The following is a 14051-nucleotide window of genomic DNA, read 5'->3' on the forward strand; positions in this document are numbered from 1 at the left end:
ACTGCTTTGCTTTATCTTGGCCAGGTTGCAGTTGTAAATGAGAACTTGTTCTCAACTGGCCTACCTGGTTAAATAAAGGTGAATTTTTGATTTTTTTAAAGTACTTTGTTAACAAACATTGGACTAAAAGGAGCTTATATTTTGGGTTAAAAGGAGAATGCGTGAAATCAGGCCTTCATGGTTGAATTGCTGCAAATAAATCACTAAAGGACACCAAGAAGAAGAAGAGACTTGCTTAGGCCAAGAAACACAAGCAATGGACATTAGACCGGTGGAAATCTGTCCTTTTTTTTGGTTCCAACCACCGTGTCTTTGTGAAACGCAGAGTAGGTGAATGGATTATCTCCACGTGTGGTTCCGATCGTGAAGCATGGAGGAGGTGTGATGGCGCTTTGCTGGTGACACTGATTTATTTAGAACTCAAGGCACACTAAACCAACATGGCTACCACAGCATTCTGCAGCCATCTCATCTGGTTTGCGCTTAGTGGGACTATCATTTGTTTTTCAACAGAACAATGGGCTATTTGACCAAGAAGGAGAGTGATGGAGTGCTGCATTAGTTGACCTGGCCTCGACAATCACCTGACCTCAACAGAATTGAGATGGGTTGGGATGAGTTGGACCGCAGAGTGAAGGAAAAGCAGCCAACAAGTGCTCAGCATATGTGGGAACTCCTTCAAGACTGTGCAAAGCTGTCATAAAGGCAAAGGGTGGCTACTTTAAAGAAAATAAAATATATTTGGATTTGTTTAACACTTTGGTTACTACATGATTCCATATGTTATTTCATAATTTTGATGTCTTCTCTATTACTCTTAAATGTAAACAGTAAACATAAAAACCCTTGAATGATTAGGTGTGTCCAAACTTTTGACTGGTACTATATGTGTCTGCATCAGAAGATAAAGTGGGTTCCACATATGTCCATCTTACACAAACTGCTTGTGCCAATGGGCCAATAAACAGTTTCTCAGGGACTGAAATAGCTAAAGCACTGTTTTGCAGCATAGTCTCTTTTAGATACATATATTTTATTAGATTGTTAACTTTAGGATACTAGTAACATATTTAGCTTTACAGTTTCTAGGAAGTTTTGAAAAGACATATCTAATCTTTTATGGAATAGAAGAATAGTCAGGATTAGACGAAACATTTTGCGGTTGCATGTAGGATATAAAGCTTTAAAAAGCTTAAGAAATTTTCCCCTAAAAAAATTGTACTGTACTTATATTTCTATTAGTTTACAGCAGGGAAAGGGTCAGGGAAGAAGAGGGATGGTGAACAGTAGATTACACAGTATTTGGTTTGACACACAGGTCAAAAGGTTATTCCAAACTTTGGTGGCTTTCGTGTAGTTGGGTGTGTCACTGTGACGAAGTACACTGATGAATTCTTACCTTGGAGTAAGAGATGATTTAGGTTGCTTTAGACCACACTTAAGTATGTTGGTGATTCCCCTTCCAGAAGACTGTTTTTTGTTTGAGCGAACAAGACAATGGTTCAGAAAAAGCTTTCCAAAGTGTTTTTCCTGCATCAGGCGTCATCTGTTCATTGGTTAATAATAGGTTAGCCGACCTGCAAAGCAAGCACTTCGAAAACAGTTGGTGTTCTTTCATACTTTTTAGTGCAAATGGCTTTGATGCGTAAGACCACGAAAATAAACTTATGAGGGTAGTGAGAGAGGAAGTAGGAGAAATTAAGACGTAGATAAACTAGATAAAAAAACATGCTATAAATGTTTTTCTTGCAGTCATAATGAGATATGAAATATTATTCTAATCTCAGCCCACTCAAATTTGTTTCCATCCACCTGACAGGTGTGGCATGTCAAGAAGCTGATTAAACAGCATAATCATTACACAGGTGCACCTTGTGCTGGGGCCAAGGAAAGGACACTAAAATCCATAGATTAGGGCCAGATGAAATCATTTAAATTGACTGATTTCCTTATGAACTGTAACTCAGTAAAATCTTCGAAATTGTTGAATGCTGTTTTTATATTTTTGTTCAATGTATATATATATATATATATATATATATATATATATTTGTATCATTTATTTTTTACATATTGTTAGTATTTTAAAATCATTCATTCATAACTAAAGTTACTTTTCCAGAACTGTGTTGGTGTTTTGGTGGCAAGATGTACTCCCTTAATGCCATGTTGAAGAATGGGTTAGTAATTGTCTCCAAACCAATGCAGTGACTAATGCAAATAAATCACTAGATGCAGGGTTTGTTTTGAATCAGGTCACAACTAATTTATTGCGGCACAATAGTGTATAGACATTCACATCAATTCCACAGGACAGTAGGGGGTCCGTTTAACCATTTTGAATAGAACCGTCTTTCTGTACATCCTCTGGCGAGCATATTATCATAAGCTCTTAGCCAACAGGAAACGCTCAAATGTACAATGCCACATATGGTGGGATCACTTCAATATAAGAAGTTAGTCAAACGTATAACACCACTGTGTGATTGGACTGATACATGTTCTGTACTCCATATGTTACCATATCATAACAACAAATTGTTGGAATTAGGTTTATTTTAGGTTTCCTGTAAGTTTTAGATCCTCATACCATTTACTGATTTGGAAAGAAATGGTGAAATAAATGTTCATCGGTGGTAATGTTTGATGTTTAAACCTTTAAAATGTTGGAATAGAGGATAACAATTTGGTTAAATCATGTACTAATGTAAGCAGGACAATCTGAACAATGAACAGTATATTCACACGTCTGTATATTCACCCATTGTCCTACAACGCGGTGTGTAGAGCCGTTGTAGGAGTTAGGATACTTTCTGGAATGTAATTTGGGTCCGTATTCTTAAAGCATCTTAGAGTGCTGATCTAGGATCGACACTTCTATTCATAGGCGCTGGGCACAGCTCTCCTGTTTGAATACACTATACCACGTTGGTTTTAATGAGTCCTTTACGTTCTGTGTAGTCTCTTCCGCTCTTCATTGTCAAAATTGATATTCCATTCACAATCAATGGAAAACAAGAGACGTGACAAAATGAATTAAGGCAGACCACACTAATATGTAAACCTTAAAAGCTAGCTTGTCCAAAGAAAACAGTATTTGCTATAACTACAATGCTTCATGATGCTTTCCAAGGGAGATGTGCTAATCTATATATTATGGTTTATGATTAAGGAGTGACCCAAGCATGTACACAAGCAGATTTTTTATCACATGAATGCATATTTTACCATAATCGTTTTAACTGTACGTTGCAGTTAAAAATGAAATCGTTAAAAACAAACAAACACATTGGACTGACTGACTGACTGGTCAACAGGTACCGCAGTAACTTACCATGGTTTCTTTTCATGTGAGAGAACAGCTCTCGTGTCTTGCTTAAGGCATGGAGCGATGGCAGGTGAAGGAAAGAGCTGCACGTTAGTGGTTTGGCATCTCAGTTCCCTTCCAATTCACGCTTACGTTTGATGTCTAGTCCCAAAATGTCTGGAACATTCAAGGTTTTTGGGTATACTATCTCTCTCCTATTGGGATGTCAATATGGTAAGAATACAAACTCATATAGTTTTTGCTTTTCTTTAAGACACAAGTGCAGGGTTCTGGAATGTTCTCGAACTGATCTTGACTGACTGTCTGCGGCAGCCTCAATACGCCCTTATCCAACACTTATTCACACACAAACAAGAGAAAAGTACTGCTCAAAAATAAATTGCATCGAGAGAAACACCCACAATGACAATAACATTAGTTTATAAGACTGAATCTGGAGAAATTATCAAGGCACCAATATTCCTCCTCGTTTTGAAAAAAAGGCAACCCCGGTTTTCAAATTTCCCCCATTTAGAAAAATATGTACAAAAAAAGACAACCAATGGACTGGTAAAGTTACCGTTTCTAAAAGTGCACATCAATGACAGTGACGATCAGTATTCTGTCCATGGGTGAATGGCCTCCTAGGTTACTACAAGGTGGTTCTAGAGGTCACCGTGGGGCTACAGGACAGTAGGACAGAGCTGGAGCAAGGTCACACACAGGACTGGGCAGTGAGATACACACTTCACTCGCTCTACAACATCGATAAAGAAACACACCATTTCATAAAGAACAAGTCTCTCTACCGCACCCTCCAGAATATTCACATAAATAACTATTTGAGTTACAAATCGGCCTGCGGGAAGAGCTACAATAGGCAGGAGAAAAAACATCAACAATAGGGCCTTTCGGGATAGGGATAAAAAAAAGTACCATCTTTGGGCGATAGGAGGGTGTAAAAATGATCTGTCCAAGATTCTCCCTTACACCCTGACCCACCACTACCCATCAAGTTTCTTTCCCCTTTTTCCTCTGTCTCCTCTCTGCTCCTCTCCACGGCGTGAGTGAGGGCCACAGGTGGAGCACTTCTCAGACCGTCCAGTAGAGGGCAGCGGTGGCAAGGTCAGATGACTGGAGCTCCAAAGCACTTGAGGCACCACTGGACATTGCTGTTGGGTGGCCGGTCAATCTTGTGCAGAGTCTTGAGCTGCTCTGTGCTCAGATCATCAAAGGCCTGGCGGTATTCACGGTCAAAGGCCTCTGTTGGAAACACAGGAGGGAAGAATATCCAATCAGAACATGATAGAAACCTGGAAATAGAATTTGTTTTTTTTATACATAGCTTATCAAACTCAGGATAGAAAAGCTCATAGTAGCTGTGGTAACTATAGCAGTCTCAACAACAGTGGTTGATTGGAATTACCCAAATCCCAGTCTTGGTTTAAAGAGAGTGGTTGGGTTGTGAAAACAGTTCACTCACCGACGTCAATGTTCTCCCGTCCCAATGCCACAAGCGCCAGGAAGAGGATCTCCCTATAGATACCCCTGATAAGAGACAGATCGATTGATTCATGAATAGATCAAAACAGTACAGACAGACACCAACAGAGAACATTGACAAATGCAATGCTTTCGTCTCACAAAATGGATCAACCAAAACCATAAGCTTCAGAGGACGTACCTTTGGCGTTTGACCTCCGGGTGCCGCTTGACCTCTCGGAGGAGCAGATTGATGGGGCCGTATACGTCGTTCGTCTGGATGCTGCGGACGATGCTGTTGAGGAAGGTCCGTGTCTCCTGATGGTCCGTGGGGGCCAGGGTGGCCTTCTGCTCCACTGGGGAACAACAGATGGGTCATTACTCATTACATTCACTGTTCAATACATTAGAATAATGTATGTCATGGGTATAGATATTTTTAATAGCAGACATCCTGTCCATTAATGAATATGGCCAAAAATACATCACACACGCAGACAGAGACCCAGAGAGAGAATGCAGTGTTCTGAGGATGATTGCTTGATCAGACGTACGAGCTCACGCTCTCGGTCTCTCTGTACTCACGCAGGGTCCTCCAGCTCTGGTAGAGGGGATCGCCAGGCTCCTGGTGCAGGTTGATGTTGTCCCACAGCAGCTGCACATACACCTGTTTACTGTCCTGGGACAGGGAGGTCTGGGGGAGCTGCAAACATGGTGAATAAAAAATACAGACAAACACAGTCATCTTCTGTTACCCTACTTGAACAGTGCTCCGGCGTGATCATAAGTAGAGAGAGCAATGTTCCTATCTGCATGAGATTGACCACTAGTCTATTGTTACAGTACTCTCATGTGGAGAGGAGTAGTGTGTGTGTGTGTGTGTGTGTGTGTGTGTGTGTGTGTGTGTGTGTGTGTGTGAGCATGGGCGTGTGCGGGTGCTCTGCATGGTCATGTACCTGTACTCCATTGTTGCAGTGTTCTGAGGTGAGGATGAGGCCAGGCAGGTAGCTGGGCAGGTCCAGGCGACAGAAATAAAACACCAGGTTCCAGAAGATGATGGGGTGTTGACTCAGGAATTTATGGGTGTAGATCACCTGGTTGTGAATTAAACAGTGCTCAAAAGGGGTACTACAGCTTATTGTTCAAATCTGTCAAGTCCCTGGGATGATGGAAACAGCAAGAGCAAGGTTGAAAACTGACCAGATCATCTGCTAAATGACTTAAAAAGTAAATGGGACACACATACAATAGCATCTTGACATCATTGACACATAAAGTCATAATTCATGTAACAATCTATGGGTTCCATTTTGCGGTCCTGTCTAGTTGAAATGTTGCATCCTTCTGAACATATTCTTAGGTCTGTTAAATGTGCATTACCTGGTCCCCCTCGTTCTCTAGTAGGGTCTCCAGTTCTTTGCGGAGGACCAGGGGGCTGAGGTAGGGCACAGACACTGGCATGGGGTTGGGCCGCTTTTGTCCCAGGCCATCCTGAGAGAGACACATACAGACGGCTTTAGGCAGTTGTGCAACTCCTTCTGACCATCCACACAAGATATAATTTGTCGGAAGGTGAATGGGCGCCCCAGTCTGAGGTCCTGAGAGCTCTGGAGCAGGTTTTCGTCAAGGATCTCTATGTACTTTGCTCTTTTTCATCTTTCCATTCGATCCTGACTAGTCTCCCGGTCGCTGAAAAACATCCCCACAGCATGATACCGCCACCACTGTGCTTCACAGTAGGGATGGTGCAAGGTTTCCTCCAGACATGCCAGTTGGCATTGAGGCCAAAGAGTTCAATTTTGGTTTCATCAGACCAGAGAATCTTGTGTCTCATGGTCTGAATCATTTAGGTGCCTTTTGGCAAACTCCAAGCGGGCTGTCATGTGCCTTTTTCTGAGGAGAGGCTTCCGTCTGGCCACTCTACCATAAAGGCCTGATTGGTGGAGTGCTGCAGAGATGGTTGTCCTTCTGGAAGGTTCTCCCATCTCCACAGAAGAAGTCTGGAGTTCTGCCAGAGTAACCATCGGGTTCTTGGTCACCTCCCTGACCAAGGCCCTTCTCCACCGATTGCTCAGTTTGGCCGGGCGGCCAGCTCTAGGAAGTGTCTTGGTAGTTCTAAACTTCTTCCATTTAAGAATGATGGAGGCCACTGTGTTCTTGGGGACCTTCCATGCTGTAGAAATGTTTTGGTACCCTTCTCCAGATCTATGCCTCAACATAATCCCGTCTCGGAGCTCTACAGACAATTCCTTCGACCTCGTGGCTTGGTTTTTGTTCTGACATGCACTGTCAACTGTGGGACCTTATATAGACAGGTGTGTGCCATTCCAAATCATGTTGAATCAATTCAATTTACCACAGGTGGACTCCAATCAAGTTGTTGAAACATCAAGGATGATCAATGGAAACAGGATCCACCCGAGGTCAATTTGAGTCTAAAGCAAAGGGTCTATAGCAAAGGGTCTGAATAGTTATGTTTTTTTATTTTTAAAACATTTGCTAAAATGTCTAAAAACCTGTTTTCGCTTTGCCATTATGGGGTATTGTGTGTAGATTGATGAAGATTTAAAAAAATGTAATCCCTTTCAGAATAAAGCTGCAACAAAATGTGGAAAAAGTCAAGGGTTTGAATACTTTCCGAATGCACTGTAACTGCATGGCCAGTATAGATGCTGCAGTTTTAAAGTACCGGAAAATTACATTTCAATGAAAGTCCACAAACAGAAAGTAATTTTTGACTCAAAGATGAATTTAAATTGATACCCTGAATTGACTTTACTGAAATGTAATTGACTCAAGTCCTGGAAGTGGTAAGGATTGCGAGGATATTACTGGGACATTACTGGGACATTGTGAGGACATTACTGGGACATTGTGAGGACATTATTGATACGTTATGAAAACATTCTCAGGACACTCACCACCTCTGTCAGGCTGCAGGGCAGGCTGGTGGTGGACACGCCGTGTCCGGGTGGTCTCTGGTAAGAGACCAGGCTCTGTAGTGGCCCGCCCACGCTGTTACTGCGCGTCAGAGAAGTCCCCCGCTTCCCTGCCTGGTGTTCCAGCAAGCCCAGAGGGTCCGACTGAGCCGGCTCCGGTACCGGTACCAAACTGACAAACGTACAGAGGAGAGGGCAAATACAGAGACATAGGAACTTTAACAAACATTTACAGCAAGTGCGAGTCAAGTCGTCAGCTTGTGATGTTTCGGCTCTGACAGTTCAATTTAAAAGAGGAAGAAGTTAGCATCATTAGGATACACGTGATGCCCTTATAATAGTATCAAATATATTTAGAACTGGCCTAAGGCACTGGCTTGCAGTGCTAGCTGTGCCTCTAGAGATTCTGGGTTTGAGTACAGGCTCTGTCGCAGCCGGCCGTGACATGGAGAACCATGGGGCGGTGCACAATTGGCCCAGTGTCGTCCAGGTTAGGGGAGGGTTTGGCCCGGCAGGGATGTCCTTGTTCCATCGGGGACTAGCGACTCCTGTGGCGGGCCGGGCGCAGTGCACGCTGACACGGTTGCCAGGAGTACGGTGTTTCCTCTGACACACTGGTGCGGCTGGCTTCCGGGTTAAGTGGGTGTTGTTGTCAAGAAGCAGTGAAGCTTGGCTGGGTTGTGTTTCGGAGGATGCGCCTCTCCCATGTCCGTAAGGGAGGTGCAGCGATGACACAAGACTAACTACCAATTGGATGCCACAATATTGGGGAGAAAAAGGAGCGTTGTACATTTTTTTTATTTTTAACACACAATATATATATTTAAACTCAGCAAAAAAAGAAACGTCCTCTTACTGTCAACTGCATTTATTTTCAGCAAACTTAACATAAATATATATATTGTAAATATTTGTATGAACATAAGATTCAACAACAGACATAAACTGAACAAGTTCCACAGACATGTGACTAACAGAAAGGGAATCATGTGTCCCTGAACAAAGGAGGGGGGGGGGGGGGTCAAAATCAAATGCCAGTAAGTATCTGGTGTGGCTACCAGCTGCCTTAAGTACTGCAGTGCATCTCCTCCTCATGGACTGCACCAGATTTGTCAGTGAGATGTTACCCCACTCTTTCACCAAGGCACCTGCAAGTTCCTGGACATTTCTGGGGGGGAATGGCCCTAACCCTCACCCTTCGATCCAACAGGTCCCAGACGTGCTCAATGGGATTGAGATCCGGGCTCTTCACTGACAATCCTGTCTTGCAGGAAATCAGCCATACTGCTCCTTTTGTGTGTGGTGGCATTGTCATACTGGAAGGCCAGGACAGGATGAGTCTGCAGGAAGGGTACCACATGAGGGAGGAGGATGTCTTCCCTGTAACGCACAGCGTTGATTGCCTGCAATGACAACAAGCTCAGTCCGATGATGCTGTGACACACCGCCCCAGACCATGACGGACCCTCCACCTCCAAATCGATCCCGCTCCAGAGTACAGGCCTTGATGTAACGCTCATTCCTTCGACGATAAATGCAAATCCGACCATCACCCCTGGTGAGACAAAACCGTGACTCGTCAGTGAAGAGCACTTTTTGCCAGTCCTGTCTAGTCCAGCGACGGTGGGTTTGTGCCCATAGGGGGCATTATTGCCGGTGATGTCTGGTGAGGACCTGCCTTGCGACAGGCCTTCAAGCCCTCTGTCCAGCCTCTCTCAGCCTATTGCGGACAGTCTGAGCAATGACGGAGGGATTGTGCGTTCCTGGTGTAACTCGGGTAGTTGTTGTTGCCATCCTGTACCTGTCCCACAGGTGTGATGTTCAGATGATCCTGCTTAGGTGTTGTTAAATGTGGTCTGTCACTGCGAGGACGATCAGCTGTCCGTCCTGTCTCCCTGTAGCGCTGTCTTAGGCGTCTCACTGTAAGGACATTGCAATTTATTGCCCTGGCCACATCTGCAGTCCTCATGCCTCCTTACAGCATGCCTAAGGCACATTCACGTATATGAGCAGGGACCCTGGGCATCTTTCTTTTGGTGTTTTTCAGAGTCAGTAGAAAGGCCTCTTTAGTGTCCTAAGTTTTCATAACTGTGACCTTAATTGCCTACCGTCTGTAAGCTGTTCGTGTCTTAACGACCGTTCCACAGGCGCATGTTCATTATTTGTTTGTGGTTCATTGAACAAGCATGGGAAACAGTGTTTAAACCCATTACAATGAAGATCTGTGAAGTTATTTGGACTTTTACAAATTTTCTTTGAAAGACAGGGTCCTGAAAAAGGGACATTTCTTTTTTGCTGAGTTTATATATAGAACTAAACCAAGATACTTCATCTGTGTTCTTTTCAATGGGAGCAAACTAAGCACAGTGGGCAGAGCCAAGAACAAGGTAACGAGACCCTATTGGCGCATTCCAACATGCATTTGCATATTTTTGTTAGGGAACGTCTGCAGAATGTAGGCCCAGTTGCATTTCGCTCCATACTCCCCTATTGCCGACCACTGGGCTTCCTCTCCTCACCAGTATACATCCGGTGAAACATCTGGGTTCTTGTTCTACCTGTGTTAGTATAGTCACTAAGTGATTCATGAGACAGGCATTTCTGTGAACAGACCTCTTGTGAGTGGCTGTTTGGCTGGCCGGGGCCTCCCCTGGGTCCTCAGAGGAGGATTCTGGGAAGCTGATGAGGTCCGGGCGCGGGGTGTCTGCTGCACCCCCCACCACGAGCACGGTGGAGTCTGTAGTTGTGGGATGGTGGCTGGCGCTGTGGATACTGTCTCCTGATGCACTGGGCTTCAGGTAGAACCTGTAGGGGAGATCAACACTTTGAAACAGAATAGAGCATACACAACTATCCAGCCATATACAGTACTGTGAAAAAGTATTTTCCCCATTTCTAGTAGTCTCTATTTTTTTATATTTTTATACTGAATGCTATCAGATCTTCAACCAAAACCTAATTTTAGATAAAGGGAACCAACAATTACATACTTATTTAATTAATTTCATAAACAAAGTTATGCAACACCCAATGGCCCTGTGTGAAAAAGTAATTGCCCCCTTATACTCAATAACTGGTTGTGCCACCTTTAGCTGCAATGACTGCAACTTAACACTTCCTGTAGTTGTTGATCAGTCTCTCACGTCGCCGGGGAGGAATTTTTGCCCACTCTTCCACGCAGAACTGCTTTAACTCAGCAACATTTGTGGGTTTTCAAGTATGAACTACTCGTTTCAAGTCCTGCCACATCTCTATTGGGATTAGGTCTGGACTTTGGCTAGGCCATTCCAAAACTTAAACTTTTTAGCCATTTTTATGTCGACTTGATAGTGCGTTTCGAATCATTTTCTTGCTGCATGACCCAGCTGCGCTTCAGCTCACAGACGGATGGCCTGACATTCTCCTTTAGAATTCTCTGAAATAGAAGGAACCGTGAATTCTGCTCTGTAAATGTAAGTCATCCAGGTCCTGAGGCAGCAAAGCATCTCCAAACCATCACACTACCGCCACCATGCTTGACCGTTGGTATAAGGTCCTTAGTGTGGAATGCAGTGTTTGATTTGTCAGGCATAACGGGACCCATGTGGTCCAAAAAGTTATACTTTTGACTCATCTGTCCATAGAACATTCTTCCAAGAGTCTTGATGATCATCCAAGTGCTTCCAGATGCTTTTTGGCAAACCTGAGTCAACTTATAGTCATTTACAACATTAACAATGTCTACACTGAATTTCTGATCAATTTGATGTTATTTTAATGGACAAAATATGTGCTTTTCTTTCAAAAACAAGGACATTTCTAAGTGACACCAAACTTTTGAACGGTAGTGTATATAAAACACAGGGAAATCACTGGGTTTTAAACCGGAAAAATGTACTATTAAACGGATCTATTCAACAATCAACAAATCCACAGACACCCACGCTGTGTTGGTGCGTAGGTCGTGGAACTCGACGTGGAGCAGAGGCAGAAAGGCGGCGCGGCAGAAAGGACAGGTGGTGTTGAGGTTGGAGTCGTCTGCCGTCCAGCCCGCCATGATCTCCTCGTCGTACACCAGACACTCACAGGACCGACACAGGGAGCAGCTGGACATCAGCACCTAGGAACACGCGTAAACGCACACACACAGAAACATTACAGATGCACCTGGCATAGGCTACTTGAGGCTCCCTGGCTAGATAACAGCAGCAAACTCATGTTATGGATAGCAAGATGTCACAGTCTAAAATGACTCTATAGCTCCTATGTATGTACTGCCAGGTTACTAAAGCACTTGTGCTCACTCTTTGACTCGGTGAGACAGTATGTTGAGTACTGTAGCCAGTAATTGTGAGTATGATATTCTCACCTCTAGGGCACAGTTCTGGTAGATACTTGAGGAGCTGGTGTGGTGGGAGCCTTGATCAGAGTCTGGACCTCTCCCTGGCCGTCCTGGAGTCACTACACACACACACACACACACAGTATACAGTCACTCACTTCTACACTCAGTTTTCAACCATACACCCGTCTACATATTTTTTGTGTGTTTACTGTGCGCGCAGAGTTAAAGTTGCGACTGTGTATACAGGTAACATTGTTTGTCTCTGCATGCATATATAGGAGTATGTGAGTATATGCCTACATACTTTTGTATTTATATAAGCTGTGTGTGTGTGTGTGTGTGTGTGTGTGTGCGCGCGCGTCTTACGTGTGGAGTGAGGTCCTCTCCCTGTGTCACTGCTGCTACTGCTGCTGGCCAGGCTGGTGCTGCTCTGTGTCAGTCCGTTGGACACCAGGCCTTGGGTTGGCCCTCTGTGGGTGGGACTGTCCCCTCCTCCACCCCCTGACAGCATGGACTCATCCAGCCCGGCAGGGAAACTATCCCTATCCCTATAGCCCGGGGCCAGCTCATCCTGGGGAGAGGGGGGAAATAAGAAAAAATTCAAACTTCCAAACAATTGTGAATCTTCATATTATTCCCATGTACAACATTGAATGCATTCTGCAATATGATTTGCGAGGTGAAACTGAAATGAGAAGCTCTGCTTGAATAATGAAAGTCTTACATCATGTTTCTGTATATAATGGTGTTTGACCGTGTGGTATCTATATCATCTGGCTGTTGCAGGTTATTTTTGTGCAATTAATTACCATTTTACGGTTATTTCTTAGTTAATCTATGTATGTATGTTCTGCAGTCCATCCCCGCTCACCTCGTCATCGGAGTAGGAATAGGCTGAGGCCACAGCCCCCCACACTTTGCTGGCCAGGTTCCCTGCCTGCTTCATGCCTGACTTCAACACGTCCATCTTGGGACCAGAGAGCAGGGTGTCCATCTTCATGCCTGAGATGGAGTTGATGACCGAGCCCAGCGAGCCATTTTGCGATGACCTCACCAGCGCAGTCAGTGACGACCTCGGGCTGGCCACAACACCGCGGCTCCTGGTGGCCATAACGGCGAAGGTCTTGGAGCGCGTGACAGCAGCAGGGCTGCGTTTGGGCGTCGAGTCCCCGCTTGAACCCCCTGGGTGTTTGACAGGGGGCACAGGGAGGCTGGACCTCCGTTCTAGAGCTTGCTTAACTGGGGCAGTGTCCGGGGAAGAGTCCCCTCCCTGGCCCCCCTGGTGGAACTCCATACTGGAGGACTTGGGGCCCAGTGGGCTTCGCAGGCTCATGTACATCTCAATCTCGTCTGCCAGGTTTCGGGACACCACGGCGGGCATGGAGTGCGGCAGCTCCTGGCTGGTTACGGAGGCCAACTCTTCGTGCTCTGAGACCAGCAGGGAGAGGGGATCAGCCCCCACATCCACCTCCTTCATCTCCAGGGTTGGCAGAGAGCTATCACCCCTCCCCCCTGAATCTCCTTCCTCTTCCAACTTCAGTCCCATCTCATCCTCCCCGTCCATTCTCTCCTCCTCTTTCCCTAGCCCCTCCTCCAATGGGGTTGGGTCCATTACAGGACCCTCCTCCTCTGACAGTTTCCCCAGCATCGGACAACGCCCCTCCTCTGACTCCAACTCCTTAAAAAGGGCCTTGGATGGTGGATTTGTAGGTGGTTGGGTGGTGCCACACCCAGAAAGGGCATCGGCGAGGATTCGGGCATCGGCACCCATGCGTCTCGCGATGTGGTCCACACCATTTTTCTCCATCAGCATGCCGGCACGACTCTCGACGCTGAAGCTGCAGCTGCGCTCCGAGAAGGCCTTCTGGCGCTGGCCCTGCCCCTGAACTGCAGGCCCCGCCTCCCCAGAGCCACCCGGGGCTGTAGACTCACCCTCCTCCGGCAGAGAGACATTCTCGCTCTGGCAGCGCAGAGAGAACAGTTTCCCTGGGGCTGGTGG

At 45.3% G+C, this 14051-nt stretch overlaps 1 protein-coding gene across 1 annotated transcript in view; it reads right to left on the minus strand.

The window, feature by feature from the left end:
• Window positions 1-2240: 2240 nt before the first annotated feature.
• The window catches only part of LOC139379036 (DENN domain-containing protein 4C-like), a 59904-nt gene continuing 48093 nt past the window's right edge, over window positions 2241-14051 (minus strand). The window contains exons 23-34 of the mRNA XM_071121763.1: window positions 12924-14044; window positions 12419-12623; window positions 12077-12168; window positions 11652-11827; window positions 10342-10533; window positions 7711-7900; window positions 6170-6280; window positions 5746-5883; window positions 5375-5492; window positions 4992-5145; window positions 4791-4855; window positions 2241-4570 (exon numbers count right to left, since the gene is read on the minus strand). Coding sequence (XP_070977864.1) covers window positions 4434-4570; window positions 4791-4855; window positions 4992-5145; window positions 5375-5492; window positions 5746-5883; window positions 6170-6280; window positions 7711-7900; window positions 10342-10533; window positions 11652-11827; window positions 12077-12168; window positions 12419-12623; window positions 12924-14044 — 2699 coding nt within the window. The 3' untranslated portion in view covers window positions 2241-4433. The remainder of the gene's footprint in view (window positions 4571-4790; window positions 4856-4991; window positions 5146-5374; window positions 5493-5745; window positions 5884-6169; window positions 6281-7710; window positions 7901-10341; window positions 10534-11651; window positions 11828-12076; window positions 12169-12418; window positions 12624-12923; window positions 14045-14051) is intronic.

The sequence above is a fragment of the Oncorhynchus clarkii genome, chromosome 21, assembly GCF_045791955.1.
Source record: "Oncorhynchus clarkii lewisi isolate Uvic-CL-2024 chromosome 21, UVic_Ocla_1.0, whole genome shotgun sequence".
Classification (NCBI taxonomy): Eukaryota; Metazoa; Chordata; class Actinopteri; order Salmoniformes; family Salmonidae; genus Oncorhynchus; species Oncorhynchus clarkii.